General features: G+C 42.5%; 1 protein-coding gene and 1 pseudogene across 3 annotated transcripts in view; one reads left to right on the top strand and one right to left on the bottom strand.

Moving 5' to 3' along the window:
* The window catches only part of HTR2C (5-hydroxytryptamine receptor 2C), a 355,567-nt gene extending 350,560 nt beyond the window's left edge, over positions 1-5,007 (top strand). For all 3 annotated transcript variants that reach the window (XM_017350005.4, XM_089324679.1, XM_089324678.1), the window contains one exon: positions 1,506-5,007. In XM_017350005.4, coding sequence (XP_017205494.1) covers positions 1,506-2,317 — 812 coding nt within the window. In that variant the 3' untranslated portion in view covers positions 2,318-5,007. The remainder of the gene's footprint in view (positions 1-1,505) is intronic.
* Positions 5,008-18,691: 13,684 nt separating this feature from the next.
* On the bottom strand, positions 18,692-20,153 carry LOC138847551 (zinc finger and BTB domain-containing protein 35 pseudogene; annotated as a pseudogene).
* Between the last annotated feature and the right edge of the window lie 717 nt (positions 20,154-20,870).

Raw genomic sequence — 20,870 nt, 5'->3', positions numbered from 1 at the left:
TCCTGCTGTGTATGACCAAAGACCTGTGTTCTCAGGGCCTCCTGGTTTTTTTCAGCCTTCCTTCCTTGAATGTCATGCCTAGGTTCAGAGTATTTAGGTGGTTGTGGACTGATACCTAAGTCTTGTCCCGTTTTTTTCTACTTCTCACACTATCGTTTGGGCTCTTTCTATAGAAAAAGGCCAATATTTTGGAACTTTAGCATCTGAGGAAGAAGGCTTAGAAATACTGTCTTGTGTCTTGCCAGAGATTGAGCATCAGTCAACAGCCTCGGCAAACTCTAGCAAAGAAACACTGTTTTTCCCCTTTTGAGTATCCAGCCAAACACTCTATACACCTGCCTAGGGGTTCAAACAACCTGTCAGGACTTTGAATTTGGGTTTCTTCACAGTTCCTTTTGTGTCCCCTAAAGTCAGCACCCGTCCCAGTGGGTCCACTTCTGTCTCTTCCCAAACCTCATACCTACCAGTCCAGGATTTCTAATAATCTCTGATATACTCTCACAAGGACAGTCTGGATTTTCTTGGGCTTCAATCTGCTGTGGGCAAAAGAGAGAGAAATTATACAAACATTCAAATACCACTTATAAGGAACCTCTACACATGAAGGCAGGACCTCTCCAAGATCCACCAGAGTTATTTCTAAAAGTTTCCAAGAGGTTTCTTACTTAAGCTCTTGCACAAGGGTACCTTCCACTCCCAACTCCTTGATGATGTCTTCTGCCTATAAACCTCTCTCTCAGAATACTATGTCACAGTAGTCTTTAAAACCAAAATGCACGGAACCCCCCACAGGAATGGCACTCTGCGTTTCACTATGTCTATTGACCTTGAAACAACATTACTTAGGCCCAGGACTAAACACAAACAATAAAAACTCACTAAAATGAGATTCCTGTCCCTATCTGCTTATAGACTGTTTCTGCATGGTGGTCAGACATAGCTCAGCCAACCTTGAAAAGGCTATTAAGTTTAAAGATGATAAGGAAAAAAATACAGATCTGAATTTATTCATTGATTCAGCAAATAGAGGAGCACTTCAAAATTTTATGGGAAAAATGGAATTACAATATTAGCATTTTGAGAAAACAACATTGAAATTCATGCATAGTTTTTTCATAACATGTGTTTTCCATGAACTTTCAAAGTGCCTAGTTATTGAGTGCCTTCTGTGAGCCAGTACAATTCAAGGAACTGTAAATACAACAAGAGGAACACAATCTACTCTTAGCCAACAATCATATCTCTAATAGTTTCTCTCAGTGTTGTTAAGCTCATGCCTTCCACAGAAATTTAGTGAGAAGGCATGGCTACCATGAAAGGAGAATCATTTTCTAGTATCTTACTATGACTGTTTCATGTGACCATCACTTACGCCATGAGCAGCATTCAACAAAAATCGGGTCTATACTTCTGCCAGTGAAACACAAATGGATTATGCCATGATACAATGTGCTCAGTGCTGCAGTAGGCTTAACGAGGTCCTGCCTTCTGTTTGATTTCTGTAGGTGTTTCAGTTCCTATCCCTGTGATCGGACTGAGAGATGAAGACAAAGTGTTCGTGAACAACACAACGTGCGTGCTCAACGACCCAAATTTCGTCCTCATTGGGTCCTTCGTAGCTTTCTTCATCCCGCTGACGATCATGGTGATCACGTATTGCCTGACGATCCACGTTCTTCGCCGACAAGCTCTGATGTTACTGCACGGCCACACCGAGGAACCACCCGGAATAAACCTGAATTTCCTCAAGTGCTGCAAGACAAGTGCTGCTGATGAAGAGAACGCGAACCAGGAGCAGAATGCCCGCCGGAAGAAGAAGAGACGTCCCAGGGGCACCATGCAGGCTATCAACAACGAAAGGAAAGCTTCCAAAGTCCTTGGCATTGTTTTCTTTGTGTTTCTGATCATGTGGTGCCCGTTTTTCATTACTAATATTCTGTCAGTTCTCTGTGGGAAGGCCTGTAACCAGAAGCTCATGGAAAAGCTTCTGAATGTGTTTGTTTGGATCGGCTATGTTTGTTCCGGAATTAATCCTCTGGTGTACACTCTCTTCAACAAAATTTACCGAAGGGCTTTCTCCAACTATTTGCGCTGCAATTATAAGGGAGACAAAAAGCCACCTGTTAGACAAATGCCACGAGTTGCCGCCACTGCTTTGTCTGGGAGGGAGCTGAACGTTAACATTTACCGGCACACCAACGAGCCGGTGATGCGGAAAGCCGATGACAACGAGCCCGGTATAGAGATGCATGTTGAGAATTTGGAGCTCCCAGTAGAGCCCTGCAATGTGGTCAGTGAAAGGATCAGTAGTGTGTGAGACAGTGCAGCACAGTCTTTTCCTGCGGTAAAGCTCTCCGGGTAGGAAAAGTCTCTCCTTTACTTTTTCTGTCGGTCCTAACTAATGTAAATACTGCAGTCTGACGAAAAGTGTTTTTATATATAGCTTTGCAACCCTGTGCTTTACGATCATGCGTGCAATAGTGAAATTTAGAGTTCTATATTTACTGTTTGTAATAGATGGAAACTAACTTATTTTGATTCTTTGATGACTAAAATGTTTATTTTTTTCTTTCCTTCTCTCCCTCCCTCCCTCCCTCCCTCCCTCCCTCCCTTGCTGCCTCCTATGCTGCCCTCCTTCCTTCCTTCTTTCCTCTCTTTCCCTCCTTTTGTGCATATGGAAATGTTCACGTTCATCTCAGGTGGCATTTGCAGGAGACCAGAATGATGCACGATCGTGGTTCTACTTCAACCACAGCAAAATTTACAAATTCAATGGATTCTTTTTCCGGGTTAACAGTAAATATACACTTTAAATTCTTGCTCTGCTCATCTACACACATAAACACAGTAAGATAGGTTCTGCCTTCTGATACAGCTATCAGTGAGTGCAAGGCAGAACTTAGCCTCGTTGCTACACACAGGGGCAAAATTTGACATTGTCAGAACGTTCTGTTGGTATTTTACTGCAATGTCTGTCCCCAAACATAGTGGTATTTTAACATAGCAGCTGGTTAACCAGGACTACAGAAGTGGAAGGATGATAAGAGATATAAACACCAAATAGCTTTTCACTTCTTAAGGACAATGTTCAAATTCTGACTATTAGGACAAGCAAACTGGAATTAGTGTTCTCATTCTGGTCCTTAGTAAATACCTAATTCCATGATTAAACTGGGAAATGAGATCCCAGAGTTATTTCCCATTCCAGGATTCAATATCAATTGGGTTTTGATCTCAGAATCCTGGAAATGCGTGTGCTACACACAAAGTGAAATTAGCATTTTGAGCCTTATAAAAATATTTTCTTAATTATGGTACCTCTATCTATAGGACCTAATTTAGCAGTCCATTTTTGAGTAAAACTTGTATTGGAAGGAGAGATGATTAAAGCTTGAGAAGTTTTACTTGATTAAGGACTACAGAACTAGGCCCTTAGAATGTGAAAAAAAAAGTTATTAAAAAGATGTTTTTATGAACTCTGGGAATAACAGAAATACAGAGTTTCCATTTGGATTTTAAACAAAATTTATCTCATTTTCAGATCCTTCCAAACTCTCTAGTGCAGGAAAAGGCTGCAGCTAATTTGTGAAAGTGGCAAGCTCTTCATTGTACTGCAATTATGTACCAGAAGTTAAAATCTTTGTTAAAATATAGTGTTGTGTTACAATAAGTGTTGGCCATCGTTTCATTCGTGGGCCTGCTGCTCTCTAAGAATTCAGTGCCATTTTAATAGTTTGTAATCCACGAAAGGTTTTTAAGCCTTGCTAAAGTCAGACCATTATGTCTATGCTGTGTGCAGAGTGTACAAGTGTTTCCAGTACCTGTATGCTTTTCCATGTGTGTCCATTTCACACAACTGTGGATAAATTTCCGACGAATTCATGATGCTATTTCTTATGCCTGACAGTTACTTCACACACCTGAGAGTGTGCCTCTCAGTATCGTGAAATCAGTGAATGCGGAATCTGAATTCCTAAAACCTTTGGTCTGTATCCTCAACACACAGCATAGATAAATCCAATAGTCTGCCACAGGAGCAGTGGGAGAGCTGCTGTATTTGAGGAAACTCATACAGTCCCTATTCAATTTACAACACTGCCAAATGTCAGTCAATTGCTTGAGCATGCCCAAACATAACATGAAAGTCAAGTCTACCTGCCTGTTAGGTCAGTTGAACTGCATGTTAAAACAATTATATGAAATTGAATGAGATGATCTATTCCTTACTGAAACGAAAGTGTCTGAAGAAACACAGCATGTATTTAGCATGAGTTCTGCACATGCAGATGGTGCCCTGCATGTATGCCATGTATGTTGCATGAATCCATCGATTTGTATTAATGTAGGGCAGAGTAGCTGATACTAAAAGGACTGAAGAAAATCCTCCAGCAGTCCTTAAAAAGACCATGCATTCAGATCTGAAGTATTGCGAGTAGTAGAGAAAATTGGAAACATCTGATTTCTTTTCTTAACTATCAGGGCAAGCTCATAGCACATGTTTTACAAAGAAATAAAATATAAACCATGGATTTTCAAAAGCACTAGCAATAAGTTGAATGATAACAGCTTATAGCACATTTGTTAATAATTCTTATGTCATCCAGTAGTAGTACTTAATAGTACCCAACACAGTAATTATCCTCAAATTGTGTGCTATTCGTAAGTTCTGTGCAGTTTGGTATGAAATAAATATACTCATTTGGATATAAATCTTAAAGTTCAATGTTAAATCTACAAACTTTTATAAGTGTTTTAAAAGTCCATGTGATAAATGTAAATGTGCTGAATTTACTGTCAAATCATTTTGATGTACTATTACAAATGTATATCTGTTTAAGACACGTGCAACAGACTGCCTTATATTATTTCCTGTATTTCTTCTCCTTTGTCTAATGGTACTTTTGTGAATGGTTGCAAAGTATTGTCTTATTCCTGATTCCTGTATGTTATTATCCACTCCAGGTTTTTGTGATACTTCCTATTAATTTATTAAATTTATTAAATGTTGGCTAATATCTCATGTGTCTTTTTCACCCCTTGAATCCTTTGTGGGGAAATATACCGCTTCACTTCATTTTCTTTGAAAATTAACTGAATCGTGTAAAGTAAATTTACAAAGATAATACAACCAGATAATATCATGTTTTCTGACTAATTATGCATGCACTCAAAGACTACGACATTAAAGGAAAAGCAATTAAGAAGTAGGAACAATGAAAACAATGTCAACAACAGTATTACTGACTCCTCATGAGCAGAATGATGGCACTCCTGAATTATTCTGCCTCCCTTTCCTGATGTGGAGATGGGGACTCTGCTAGCTCACATGCTCTCCTTACTATCAATATACATATACAAGTGCATTATTGCTGCTGCCTTCTTCCTGCCATACTATAAGGTCTTCAAGGGCAGAAGGGAACACATCTATACTGCTGACAGTTTTATTCCCAACATTTTATAAAACTTTTATTCATTTATTTGAAAGTCAGAATTCCAGGGGTCGGGGAAGAGAATATGAATCTTCCATCTGCTGGTTCATCCCCCAAGTGGCTGCAATGGCCAGGGATAAGTCAGGCCAAAGCCAGAAGCCAGGAGCTTCATCTGGGTCTCCCATGTGGGTGCAGAGGCTCAAGCACTTGGGCTGTCCTCTGTTGCTTTCCCAAGCCATTAGCAAAGAGCTAGGTCAAAAGTAGATTAGCCAAGACATGAACTGGCACCCCTATATGGGATGCCAGCATTGCAGGCAGCAACTTTACCCACTACACAACACTGACCCCTATTTCCAACATTGTTAAATTATGTATTTACCTATGAGACAAAGAGAGAGCTCCAATTCACTGGTCCAGTTTCCAAATGCCCACAATGGCCAAGACTGGGTCAGGGTCAAATATGGGAGCCAGAAATTCAATTTGGTCTCCTGTGTACCTGGCAGGAATCCAATTACTTGAGCAATCACCTGCTACCTCCCAAGATCCACATTAACAGGAAGCCTAACACAGAAACCAGAACCCAGAGGGTGGTGATACCCATATTCTATATCAGAGTGCCTGGTTTAAGTCTTCACTACTCCACTTCTGATCCAGCTTCCTGCTAATGCTCCTGGGGAAACAGGAAGTTATAACTTAAGTATCTGACTCCCCACCACCTATGTAGGAGACCGAGATAGAATTTCTAGCTCCTGGCTTCAGCCTGGTCCAGCCCTGGCTGTTGCAGGCATTTGAGGAATGAACCAGTGGACAGAAAATTTCTCTTTCAGCCACCTTGCCTTTCAAATAAAAAATATTTTTAAAACAAATTAATTAAAACTTCATGAAAATTGAAAATGAAAAATTCAACTATTTTTGATGTAAAAAATGTTGAAATCCACAGATACACAAGGATCTTCAAACACTTCATGGAAAATACATGTTATGAAAACATTGTGCATAGATTTCAATATTTCCACAGAAATAAACTAGTTTTCTCATTCTACTTTTCCACTAACTTTTTGAGATGAACTCAATTACACCTTTGTGGTGCTAGGTGAGCGGAGGCAATCCTGCCATGACGTCAGTTTCCTGAGAAGTAGTAATAGCTCATTCTTTGGCAGCTATGAATAGGTTGGCTCTTAGGATTGGGTTAAGAGATAACAGTTAAACTGCCACCTAAAACAATAAGATCATGGCTGCCGATGATCAGAAGTAGCTTGTAATACTAAAAGAGGGAGCTACTCATGCCCAACCCTGAGGCAAGCGAGAGAGGCTGGAATTTCACCTTTACCAGGTACTAAAATTTTTACTGTTGGTGATAGGAAAAGTAAGCAGAAGAACAGAAACATGCCTCAGTCTGTAGCACTGGAAGGTCTTCATGATCTGAGGAGAAAGATGTTTTTGGCCAAGTAGTTGTAGGTATCCGAACTCCTGCTCAGACTGTACAAATTCCAAGGCTGAGGCTCATGTCTCCTTGTATGTTCTTCCTAGGCATATGTTAACATATCACCTAGAAAGCTGAATACACTAGAAAAAGGGCTTTATATACCAACAGGAGTAGGCGGCATCATAGTGGTTCTGTGACCAACAGCACACTCAATACCTTAGTAGCTCTAAGGCATATGGTGGGTTCCTTGGGTATAAACTCTGAGATGGAATCAGTGGGCAGGCTGTTTATTGGGAAGTGATATTGGGATCCATATGCATGGGGAAGGGATGAAAGTAAAATGGTGGGGGGAAAAGTAGAACTGTAATGCAGTTACAATAAGGACTTGTTCTTCGTGCACCTTTGGAGGGGATAAGATACCATTTCATCACATTTTCTTTGAAAGCTAAATGAAATAATGTAGAATAAGTTTCCAAAGACAAACATACTTATGTCAGGAACTGGAGGCAAAAGCCAAATGTATCAGTCACCTAGTTCACCACCTATATAACATGAAGAAACCTGGTTGGCTGCCATTTCTGCCAAAAATCAAGGCAAATGGACAAGAAAAACAATAAAAAATTTGTTTTGGACTATGGTTCCTCTTATCAATCCAGCAGCTTACTAGGATTTTTAGATTTATGAATCTACCCAAATAACTTAGGCTAAGCTGCAGCAATAAACAATCCCAAAGTTTCAGCTGCTTCACCCAAAAAAAAAAAAAAAAGTGTTCTTTCTCCATTACACTCCATGGCTAATGTGGGTTTCCGGGAAACCTCTCCTCATTATAGATATTCTAGAAAACTCCTGATAGAGGCTCCATTTTTACATGAGCTTCCATGTAGTAAAGAGAAGGGAACTTGATGAATCTATTTTTCCTACTAACTCTACCTTTAACTTATCAATTTAATCCTAAATCTATTCATAACTTCATGCTTTATCTATAACATTATTTCTACCCTTAAGTTTTTCATAAAGCTATCACTACATTTGATTCCATCTCTGCTCATAACTTTACAAATATTTTTAACCCTATTATTTAAGATTTACTTACAGCCGGCGCCACAGCTGAATAGGCTAATCCTCTGCCTACGGCGCCAGCAAACGGGGTTCTAGTGCCAGTCGGGGCGCTGGATTCTGTCCCAGTTGCCCCTCTTCCAGGCCAGCTCTCGGCTATGGCCCAGGAGTGCATTGGAGGATGGCCCAAGTCCTTGGGCCCTGCACCCGCATGGGAGACCAGGAGAGGAACGTAGCTCCTGGCTTCAGATCAGCGCGATGCGCCAGCCACAGTGCGCCGGTCACAGCGGCCATTGGAGGATGAACCAACAGCAAAGAAAGACCTTTCTCTCTGTCTCTCTCTCTCTCTCTCTCACTGTCCACTCTGCCTGTCAAAAAAAAAAAAAGATTTACTTATTTGAGAGACAGACTTCCAGAGAGAGGGAGAGACAGAATCAGAGAGAGAATCTTCCATTCACTGGTTCACTCCCTAAATGGCTGCAATGGCTAGAAGCCAGGAGCTTCTTCCGGGTCTCCCACATGGCTGCAGGGGCCCAAGTACTTGGGTCAGCTTTTTCTACTTCCTTGGGCACATTAGCAGGGAATTGGATCAGAAGTGGGGCAGCCAGGACTCAAACCAATGCCCATATGGGATACCAGTACCAGGGGCAGAGGCTTAACCTAGTATGCCACAGCACCAGCTCCAGCCCTATTTTTTTTATTTTATTTTATTTATTTTTTTTTTGACAGGCAGAGAGGACAGTGAGAGAGAGAGACAGAGAGAAAGGTCTTCCTTTGCCGTTGGTTCACCCTCCAATGGCCGCCGCGGCCGGCGCACTGTGGCCGGCGCACCGCGCTGATCCGATGGCAGGAGCCAGGTACTTATCCTGGTCTCCCATGGGGTGCAGGGCCCAAGCACTTGGGCCATCCTCCACTGCACTCCCTGGTCACAGCAGAGAGCTGGCCTGGAAGAGGGGCAACTGGGACAGAATCCGGCGCCCCGACCGGGACTAGAACCTGGTGTGCCGGCGCCGCAAGGCAGAAGATTAGCCTAGTGAGCCACGGCGCTGGCCCAGCCCTATTTTTTTAATTGTAACATTACCACTATGATCCTGGTGTTCTGAAAACTAACATTATCCAACTCCTAACCTTATCTTTATTAACTCCAATTTTCCCCTGCTCTTAATTTCCTTGGGGCTAATTAAACTTACTTCCAGCCTTACAGCTAGGCCCAAGCTAGTACTGATAATTTCCATTGTTAAAGAATTATTTATTTATTAGAAATCATAGTTAGAGAGAGAGAAGGAAAGACACAGAGAGGGAGAGACAGAGAGATCTTCCATCTGCTGTTTCACTCCCTAGATGGCCACAATGGCTGCAGCTGAGCCAGTGCTGAGCCAAGATAAAGCCAGGGGCCAGGAGCTTCATCCAGGTCTCTCATGTGGGTGGCAGGGACCTAAGCACTCAGGCCATCTTCTACTGCTTTCTCTGTCACATTAGCAGGGAGCTGGATTGGAAGTAGAACAGCTGGGACTCAAATCAGCACTCATATATGATGTTGGCATCACAGGCAGAGACTTAACGTGCTGTGCCACAATGCCAGCCCCTTAATTATTTCCATTTTGATTTGGAATTTTTTTTCTAAAGATCCCGAGTAGCTGGAATGGAAGACACAAGAGGAAACTTTGTAATTACTTCCTCTATCTTAAAGCCTTATAAAGCATCTATAATTACCCCTATATGTACCTCTCTCAGAAGTGACTTGTTTATGCTGAAAGTGAATGAGGTGGCCATTTGGTCTCTCTCTCTCTCTCTCTCTCTTTCTCTATCCTCTACCTTTCAAATAAATAAACAAAAAGGAAAAAATATAAAAGAGAAACATGAATTATGATGAACATTGTGCCACTAAAGACATTCTAACATCTAAAAACTAATTACTATTTCAATAGGAAATTTATCCTAAGATCAGTTTAATTTTCCTAGCTAAAAGGGCTGAGACTTTGTTTAGATGCTTAATTATAAATAGCTATGTGCTACTTCTGCAAACACCCAGATCCCAGCTGGGATATTCTTTCAAGTAAGAGAATCTGACAGAGGCTGTCAGCACAAAGGCTCCAAGGGGAAACATTTAATTCCAAAACCCATTGAGTGGTTAGATTGCAGGACTGGCAATAACTTACATAAAAACTACACCTGGCTCTAACATATTTTGACATCTTAGTGTATGGTTTTAAGAAGTATACAGATCTGTAACTACCACATACATGGTTCTGTTGGTGCTCAGAACACAATACTCCAGAGTATGGAGTATGTTGAGTATGTTGAGTGCTTTGAGATGAAAGGAAAAAGCATTGGGGGCCTCAGAAGCAAGAAGTCCTTCCTGACTTTCTCTCGCCCTTCTTTCTCCTCTAAAGTCAGGCACAGAAACTAGAAATGCTGTCTCCAGAGTAAGCAGTAAAACCTAGAGTAAGGCTCTCATTACAGAAGAGTCCTACATCATTTGGGGTGGAGTGGGGCGTGGGGAGGAAGGAATGAGACACAGAGAGGCCAAGGACTATCTGAACAGATAGACCTTGCTAAGTTTTCCCAGTCTGTTACCGTTAGTCATACTATTTTTGTCTCATCATATTTCTCAGGCTGTCTATTCCCCATTGAACCTAAGCATAAACATATGCAGTTTTCCCTGGGTCTTTGGGTTCTCATTTCTGAAGGCCTCTGGGCCACAAAAACCTTAAATAAATAAATTTGTTATTCTTGTCTCTTGTTAAGATATTTCTGTTACAAAGTTGTCAGCCATGGATCTTGAAATGGGTGAGTAAACGGTATTATACCTGTCCACCCCTACAATTCCCAGCATTTCCTTGAAGTGTGGGACTACCTCAATTGTCTCAATTGTCTCCACACTCTATCATTAACCACTTGTCTGCTAATACTCATTCCTTTCTCCTTTTTCATCTGTATGAATGTAACACCATTATCTTTGTAGTTTTCTGATATTTTATTGTTTAATGGTAAATATGGTGAATACTGCAGAAAGCTATATTGATAATATTTTATTTGCATTATTTTTTTCACAGTTATATTGTCTGGATCTGGTAGCCAAAGTGGGGATTAACAACGAATAAGCATAAGGGTGTTTTTCTTTTTATGGTGGGGGGTGGGTGATAGAAATGCTCTAAAACTGGATTGTAGGGGCCGGTGCTGTGGCATCGCAGGTAAAGCTGCCACCTGCAGTGCCGGCATCTCATGTGGGTGCCAGTTCAAGACCCAGCTGCTCCACTTCCTATCCAGCTCTCTGCTATGGCCTGGGAAAGCAGTAGATGGCCCAAGTCCTTGGGTCCCTGCACCCACGTGGGAGACCCGAAGAAGCTCCTGGCTCCTGGCTTTGGATCAGCACAGTTCCAGCAGTTGCGGCCAATTGGGGAGTAAACCAGCAGATGGAAGACTTCTCTCTCTCTTTCTCTCTCTGCCTCTCCTTCTCTCTCTGTGCAACTCTGACTTTCAAGTAAATAAATAATTTTTTTTTAAAAAAACTGGATTGTGCTAATCATAGCACAACTCTATCAATCTACAAAAAATTATTCAATTATATACTCTGAAATAAATATCTGTATAATTTTGAGTGGATGCACTGTGAACAACACATTCTGACAAATAATCCAAAGATCAATTTTCGCAACCTCTGAGCAAATCGTAGCCCATGTTTCCAGTGGAGCTTCATAACACCCTGGATCTCACAGCTTGGTAAAAACTAAGGACTTTAACACTTCTATTGGTTTCTACAGTTCACTTTGACTGATTTACTATCGATGTTGTGCTTTAGCCTACAGGACTTTGGGGAATAGACTAAACCAACATCAGCCTGTTGATTCTGATGTCACAATTAAGAAATGGAACGTCAGTGATATGGTGGCTTTAACAATTGGAGTGGGGAACAACTGCCGTAGAAGTACCTCCTCTAAAAGCACATCTCTATGTCTTCTCAGTCTCTCCTGAGAGTCAGTCTTCCAAATGACACTGGAGACCCAAAGCTGTCTCAGGAAGAAATTCTTGCAAGGGAAAGACACGGATTCCTTCATTTTGTAGTAGAAAATACTCTTTGATTCAATTTGGGAACATCTTGACTCATTTCTTTGCCACTGGCCCATCCAGAGTTCTGTTGTACCTAGATGTACACCATTTTCCCATAAGTGAGTAAAGAATAGAAAAAGAACAGATTACTTACCGATCCAGGTCACAGGGCTTACAAATAAGTCTTTCCTTTATGAGTGGACAGCAGTTGAGAGCAGGTCAATGGAACAATGAAATCAGAAGCAACCAAAGAAATGGTACACCAGGACAAAAGGTAACACCGAGAACCAGAAAAAGACACAACCCAAAGGGGCCCTGTTACTGGTTGCATCAACTCAGGCAGACCCACAGCAGTTAACTTGAGAGCCTCCCTGGTTCAACAATGGACATATCTGAAAGCATTCCCCAAGTCATACACATATCCCACTGTAAAGGGTAAAGGTTTTTACTAGTTAAAGAGACTTAAGGACTAGCTATTAAAAGATCATTGGCAAAACATTAAGCTGTGCTGACCCTAGGGAGGATTTCTAGGAAGCTAGGCATAAAATTAAAGACAAGGAGGAAGACAGGGTTGTGTCATCCAAAACTGCAGCCTACAGGAAGAAATATTTCACAGAATTAGTCTGGACAAGCCATTAAGAAAAAACAGAGACAAAATAATCCAGCAACTACTTTAAGCCCTAGAGGGCAATCAGAATCCAGAGTTGCTATGTTATCTAAATGAACACACACACACACACACACACATATACACACAGGCCAGGCATGAAATTAAAGATGGAAAAATTATAAGCAAAGAGATAAGATTGTGTGACTCATGTTCAGGAAAAAAGCAAGCAATAGAATCTAAATCTGATGAGGACCAGATGGTAGACTCAACAGAAAAAGACTTTGAATTTGCCATTTTAAATCATATCTAAAAATTTTAAAACTATGACCACAATATCTCACTAAACAGAGGATATCAATAGAATGTATTTTTCTTAAAAATATTTATTTTATTTCTTTGAAAGACAGAGTTACAGAGACAGATGGAGAGACACGAAGATCTTCCATTCATTGGTTCATTCCTTTAATGGTCACAATGCCAGGGGCTGAGCCAGGCCAAAGCCAGGAGCCAGGAGCTCTCTCTGGGTCTCCCATGTTGAGTGCAGGGGCCCAAGCACTTGATCCATCTTCTGCTGCTTTCCTAGGCAATAGCAAGGAGCTGAATCGGAAGTGGAACAGCTGGGACCCTAACCAGCACCCATATGGGATGCTGGCATTGCAGGCAGCAGCTTAACCTGCTGCGCCAAAACACCAGCCCCTAAAATATAAATTATGTCTAAGAACCAAATAGAAATTCTAGAGTTGAAAAATATAAGAACTGAAATGAAACATTGACTAGAGGCAGTTTGGCAGCTGTTCAAGTGTTAAACACAAAGTTAACATGATCATGCATAGCAACATTGCTCATAATAGCTAAAAAGTGGAAGCCATCCAGATGTCCACCAAATGCTGAATGGATAAATATTTTGTGATATATCCATAAAATAGAATACTTTGATGTAGGCAGGTAGCCATTGAGTGAGGAAGAGCAAGGGACTTCCTGAGCTGTGTGCATGCATGCAGCAACCAAACTCCATCCCCTTCTGTGATGATGCAACAAAACCTGTAGGCTTGACACATCCACTCCTCATCATGCACTTTAGCCTCACTTCTCCTCATACACCAGATGCCATGATACTCCTGAGATCAGCACACGCACTGCAGCACCACCCCCAAATCTACCGCCTTCCAGTATTCAATTGAGCCATGCCTCCAGGCACTCCCCCTCCCCGCCATATAAAAGGATGACTCCAACTTTGGTGGAGACAGCTCTCCCTCATGAGCTTGACCACACTCCCAAGTTGGAGGATGGCAAGCTGGAAGACTGCCGGAAAATGAGGATAAAAAGGGGAACCATGGCACCGCTCTCCATCCTTTCGGGGATCATGGCCTGGTGCGTGTAAACCACCAGGAGTGGAAGAAAGAAGAGCGGAGCGGAGCCGAGCTGTCACTGAGCTGTCACTGACTAGATCCTGACCCATTCCTGACCCGTCCCAGCCACAGCTCTCGGACCTGCACCTGTTCCTGAGCCATTCTAGCCACAGTCTCCTGAGTGGCCTTAGCCGCATGAGCTGCCCTGTTCCTGTCTTGTTCCTGTCTAATAAGAGCTGCTGTAACACTTTTGACTTTGCTGCCTAACCAAGGGCCCAGTGTGTGTGAACCTCTGGATCTCCATACATCTAGAGCTGAAGAGGCAGCCTACTACACAGCATGCAGCAGGTAGCTGCACAAGCCGACCTGCAGAGCTGTCCCTGAGCTGTAATACCCCACCGTCTGTGTGAGTGTGTGTGTGTGGGGGGGGCAGTGTGAGCAAACCTCTGGATCTCCTTGTCAAAGAGCCAGTCCGCTAGCTTTTGCTACACGGCACAAGGTGACAACGGGATCAAGAGGCCAGGGAAGCTGCTGCATTGCCGCCCTGCCGCCTTGTCTGACCAGCAGAGCTGCCGCCTCACCACCTTGCCTGGAGTCCTTATCAGCCTGCTGCCAGTTGACCACAGAGCTGGACCAGGCCTCTCAGCAGAGGACCTCTCCAACTTCTTGCCTTGCTGCCCGCCTGGGAACTTTGAGCCTACTGTCCAGAGTGATAGCCTTCCCATGACTTCCTGCTGCCTGTAAGTGACTGGTCCGAGTTCCATCCCTGCTGGGACGTTGAACCCTGGACACTGTACACTCCCCACTGGAGAAACACATTCGTGACAGTGATGCGAGCCTAGATACATAGCAAACCAATGTTATGTATTGAATCTTTTGCTGTGCTTGTATTGTTCATTGTGATAGAGAGTACTGTAATAGTGTTTGTTGTGAATTGTGATATAGGAATATTGATTTTCTGGCCAATAAGTGATATTGTTAAGATTAGGTATATATTAAGATAAGTAGGTATTGGCCGTCACCGCGGCTCACTAGGCTAATCCTCCGCCTTGCGGCACCGGCACACCGGGTTCTAGTCCCGGTTGGGGCACCGGATTCTGTCCCGGTTGCCCCTCTTCTAGGCCAGCTCTCTGCTGTGGCCAGGGAGTGCAGTGGAGGATGGCCCAAGTGCTTGGGCCCTGCACCCCATGGGAGACCAGGAGAAGCACCTGGCTCCTGCCTTCGGATCAGCGCGGTGCGCCGGCCGCAGCGCACCAGCCTTGGCAGCCATTGGAGGGTGAACCAACGGCAAAAAGGAAGACCTTTCTCTCTGTCTCTCTTTCTCACTATCACTCTGCCTATCAAAAAAAAAAAAAAAAAGATAAGTAGGTATGTTAAGCTAAGTAATTGAGCAAGTGTGTTAAGGCAGCCACAAGTTACGTTAAGTGATATTATTGATATTATTGATAGTGATGTTAAGTGTGTATCAAAATATTATTGATATTACTGATAAGTGTGTTAAGTAGTTACGTTAAGTTAGGTGATTAGGCCAAGTAGTTAAGCTAAGTAGTTACATTAAGCTAAGTAGCTAAGTTAAGTAGTTAAGTCACATTAAGTAGTGGTGTTAAGTTTATTGATAAGTGTATTAAATAGTATAGATTGATAAGTAGATTGATATAGATGAGTATATTGATCCTAATAACTAAGCAGTGGAGTTATGTAATAAACCCTTGGTGTGTAAGCAATAAAAATATTTTCTAGGAAAGGCAATCTTGTGTGTTCTTTTCTTCCCTGTGACTGGCAAGTCATATGTCGCACTTGCTACTGTCGAGCTACGTGACAGTAGGTGATCGCAACAACCTGGTAATAGTGGAGTTTTTAAGCATAATTTTGGGGAAGAAAAAAAAACTTGGCAATCAACTTGACATTCAGTTGCAAGGCAAGGACAAAACCCATCTGTAATCTTATTTGCCAAGAGGTGGGATAGGTAACTTGTCTTTACAGTAAAATTTGCGCTCAGAAGGATGGAATCCCCACTCCCTTGTTACTCTCATGGTAAAACTGGAAGCTTTCAAGGAGTGGGGCAGGCACTTGACCTTGCTAAAGATAAAATTGGGGGGAAGCAAGCATTTTGCATCCTAAATTTCCATTGGGACCAACCTATGATTTAACCCATCTGATTCCTCACAGTTGTAGCAGACCTTGTACAAGGTTGTGGTTTTGGCTGTATTTTAGATAATTCTTCTTATCAGGAAGATCTGCATGAGACCTGTCTCCTCTCCACTCCAGTTCATGGTCTCCTGACTCTAGTTTGTTACAGTTTGATGTAAGTGACTCCATTTTTTTTCTGACAGCTTTAACAATTTATAATACATATACACACACACATTACACATTCAGGTACACCTTGTACACACAGATGCATGCAAATATATGTATATTATACTAGAGAAAAATAATTTTCCCACTAGACCTCATAATCCTTAGGGTATACCTCTGTAACAAAAGACAGAGTAACACACATAAAAAGCTTATTGGCCGGCGCTGTGGCATAGCAGATTGGGCTGCCACTCACAGTGCTGGCATCAGGGCCACTTCTGATCCAGTTCCCTGCTAATGCTCCTGGGAAAGCAGCAGAAGATGGCCCAAGTGCTTGGGCCCCTGAACCCATGTCAGGGGTCCTGGGGAAGCTTCTGGCTCCTGGCTTCAGATTGGCCCAGCTCCAACTGTTGTGGATTTGGGGAGTGGAACAGCAGTCAGATCTGTCTCTGACTCTCTCTCTCTGTAACTCTGCCTTTCAAATACCAGACCCTGGTAACTTTACAGGTGGTCTCAGTCCTCCCCACAAGGATAGCTCTCCAAGAGAATCCTCTCTGCTCAGCACCAAATGGGGTACCTGGCCTGACAGCATTGAGCAATAAAACCTTTACATCCTTCCTCCAAGGAAGGCACCATAGGCGAAGCTCCTCTGCCTGAGCCATGTGGGATCCCCAGTCTGACAGCACCGAGTAGTGAAATCTTGGGAGGAATTTCACCTAATTCACATTCAGCAAACCCTTTGTCGAGGAGGAAGAGGAGAAGGGGAAGAACTGGACCCCTTTCCCACATAAGCCTGTCTGACCACAGACTGCACGCTCCAGCTCTCAGCTTTCTGCTAAGCCGCCCACCTGGCTTGCCAGGTGTATTCTCTCCATTTAACCATGTAACCTTGCTCTCCCCAATCTGAGTGACTGGGCACTCTCTCTCAGATTCTGTCCCACCCATTCTGTCTGGAGAGGTGCCCACCCATTCTGACTGATGCCCTTCCTCCAATAAACCTTGCTACCTTGCTTACCACTGTTCTCTGTCTCACGTCTGAATTCTTTTCTTGTGCAGAGACAAGAACCTACCACTCATCTCTGCTAACAATAAAGAATTCAGATGTGAGACAGAGAACAGTGGTAAGCAAGGTAGCAAGGTTTATTGGGGATAAGGCACCCACCAGATACCCCATTTGGTGCTGAGGAGAGAGGATTCTCCTGGGGAGCTTTCCTTGACGGGGAGGGCTGAGACCACCTGTAAAGTTACTGGGGTCTGGGCACGACTTTGAAGTGTAAAATCCTGGGCTGCTTCCAAGGTGAGCTTCTGCAGTTGCTTTGTTTCCTCAGGCCCCTCTCATACACACAGGCAATTTCTAACTTCCTAACACTATGACTATTGCCTTTCTAAATATTTATTGTTGGTATTTAATTAAGTACTTTTGGATGTCTTTCTGAACCATATCTCTAGAATAGTTTGGATAACAAAATTTCTATCTTTGAAGCTAGGAAACTGAGGTTTATAAAACCTCAGTTCTGGAGCTATAAAATCTTGTCATGAGAATTTTCTTTGAGTGTAGACGGGAAATCTGTTTCACAACTTTCTCAATTTCTTCCATGGAAATTTGCATCTTATTTTCTATCTCTTCTTGAGGCAATTTTGGTTTAAAATTTCTAATTTCATCTTACTTTCAAATATATTTGCATAAATATGATAAAGTATCTAATTCTTTAAAATTTTTCTGATTACTTCCCATTCTTAGCTATAATTAAGTGTATTTATGCTTTCTAAATAAATTCCTTGATTATCTTAGACTGCTTACAACTTCCATATTTAACAAATCAATCATAGTTCTTTGACATATTGATTACATTTCAGTGGCTTTTTTTTTTTGCCTTATAGTTTAGTTGGTTTCGAAATGCACATGGGTGTGGTGTTTTAACATTCCAGAAGTTTGCCATAATCGTTCTGTTTCTGTTGCACAGATAACATCTATGGCTACTGCAATAGATAATAATGCTATTCAAACTAAAGAGCCAGTAGTAATGCCCTTTTCTTCATGCAGCCTTGTGTTTCCTATATATTCAATTTTTTAACATGCATTAGAACACATAAAATTGTAGTTTAATGATGTTGTTTGATTTTACAATATGGCAAAAATTTAAGGTCATGACCTGGGGAAAAGGGAGAACCTTTACCACAACTGAAAATAGATACATTTGTACCCAACTATATATATAATAATATCATCCATTTATGTTTCCAGAAATATACTTCTCAAAGCTCCCTTTCGTTTATGAAAAACATTCCTCCTTTGTGGCCTATTAAATGAGAGGAAAAGAATCGGTTTGTTTCACCAAAAACAGCCCAGCACAACAGGAAATACGTTGACTTTGGTCTGTTTATCTGTTAGCTTAAGGACAGTCACATTGCCCATAATCAGTTCAAAAGCCCAACATGTCATTTTTAAAAATATTCATTTGTCATTTCGATCTCAACCTGGCATAACTGTTCTGTTCTCATTCCCTGTCTCTTCAGCTTGGGAATCCACTGTTGTTTTTGTCTCTAAACCCTCAGCATCTTCTTAATCTTCCCTGGCAGTCTCAGCAGCATCTTCAGGGCTAGGCTTGCTCTCCTCTAGGTTCATGACTTCAGGGGCCACATGACCCAAGTCTGCCTCTAGAAGCTCAGGAGGAGCCTGTTTGTGCCGCTACTGGCATCTGATTTACCTATTCAACGCGCAGCTCCTCTGCGAGTACTTCAGTATCTTTTTGACTCTGAATCTTACCTACTTCTAGATAACTCACTTTGACTTGCTCTGGAAGCTCACCGATATGCAAATCGTGTAGTTGGCCATCCTGGAGCAAATCTGGATGGACCTGTTCCACAGTCACTTGTGCGGAATCCACCTGGACCTGAAGCCAATGTTAGCACGTGCACTCTCACAGGTTCAGTTTGCACACGTGTATCCACTGAAAGGACTTCTGCAGCTACTAAACCATCTGAAATAGGAGCATCACTAAGATGCCTCCTGAGTTCACTTCCTTGTATGAACCACGTCACATAAAGTACAATGGTTGGGTTTATTTCCAGTGTACATTACCAAATGATCTTTGAACTGGTCCCAGCTATTAAAGACACTATTACAGACCTGGCATTCATAACGTTCCTTTCTTCCCTTTTTTGTCCCACTGCATTTTGGCATGCAGTAAGGTGACGATTGAGGGTGCTATTGCCAGCAAATTGTTCATGACAATTTGGACATTCAAAAGGTTTTCCCATGTACGTGTCTGAAGATGCTATTTAAAAATGTCCAAAGTGGTGGCACTATCTCACAGTACTGACATATGTTAATTTTTCCCCAGGTCTTTGCTTTTCACTAATTCCACCTTCAGAAGGGTGGTCACACTTTAGCTACTGTTCGAGCGCATTCTCCAGAAGATGCATTTGATTGCATATTTTACACTTGAAACTCATGGAGTGTGAATCTATGTGTTCTTGTTGGCTTACGGGTCAGATGCGCAGCCATCTTCTTTAATCTGCCCTTTCCTATCATATTGACAGTAGTTGCTGGTTACATCCGCCAAGAGTGTGGGAGTAGAATCAGCAGAGGAAGCTGTGCCCTGTATGTATATTATGGACTGCTTAGAAGTCACTGCCTCTGATGTCTCCATGCCTTCTTCTTCCACTTCAATTGTGCCCTCGGCAATCTCCACCTCAATTTCACAGGTTCTGATTCTGCAGATGAAAAAATCTCAGTGATAACATTTCAAGTTTTTGCAATCTTTTATTTATTTATTTATCTATTTATTTAATTTTGGCCTCACTTTTTCCTGTAGTATTCTCTAACGGAGCTGAGGTTTCTTTTTCCTGACTTTAAGGGTTTTGATAGCTTCTACCATTTGTAGAAACCCTGCTGCTTTCCACATATCATTGGCTTTTTCTTCTTGTATCATTCATTTTTCCAAATACATAAACTCAAATGACAAAAGGCCATTTTACTAACACCTTCTATCTCCACTAAAGATTTATTTTTTTTTATTTTTTTTTGACAGGCAGAGAGGACAGTGAGAGAGAGAGACAGAGAGAAAGGTCTTCCTTTGCCGTTGGTTCACCCTCCAATGGCCACCACAGCTGGTGCGTTGCGGCCAGCACAACGCGCTGATCCGATGGCAGGAGCCAGGTGCTTCTCCTGGTCTCCCATGGGGTGCAGGGCCCAAGCACTTGGGCCATCCTCCACTGCACTCCCGGGCCACAGCAGAGAGCTGGCCTGGAAGAGGGGCAACCGGGACAGAATCCGGCGCCCCGACCGGGACTAGAACCCGGGGTGCCGGCGCCGCAAGGCAGAGGATTAGCCTAGTGAGCCGCGGCGCCGGCCTTCCACTAAAGGTTTCTGAGTAAACTCCTGAAAGAAGTTGTAGAACATAGTGTCAGCATCCAAAACAGCCTTGTGAACCTTAAAATGGTGTCCGTCAACAGAGTAATGTCAGTAAACCTGAAGGCATTTCTTGGTCTCTGGCCTCCATGGCTGGGAGGATGCTCTAATTGGACTCGGGATACACGAACTGGAGCAGAGTGAGCACAGCACCCCAGGCTCTGGAAAATAAGGTGTGCAAGTCTGGCAAGGGAGGCAACCTGACCACTGCAGCACCCTCCTCATGTCTGCCAAGCCC

Source organism: Oryctolagus cuniculus, chromosome X, assembly GCF_051225735.1.
Source record: "Oryctolagus cuniculus isolate XC-2025 breed Fujian yellow rabbit chromosome X, ASM5122573v1, whole genome shotgun sequence".
Taxonomy (NCBI): domain Eukaryota; kingdom Metazoa; phylum Chordata; class Mammalia; order Lagomorpha; family Leporidae; genus Oryctolagus; species Oryctolagus cuniculus.
Note: the sequence above shows the minus strand (reverse complement) of the source record. Positions and strands in the feature narration are given on the sequence as shown.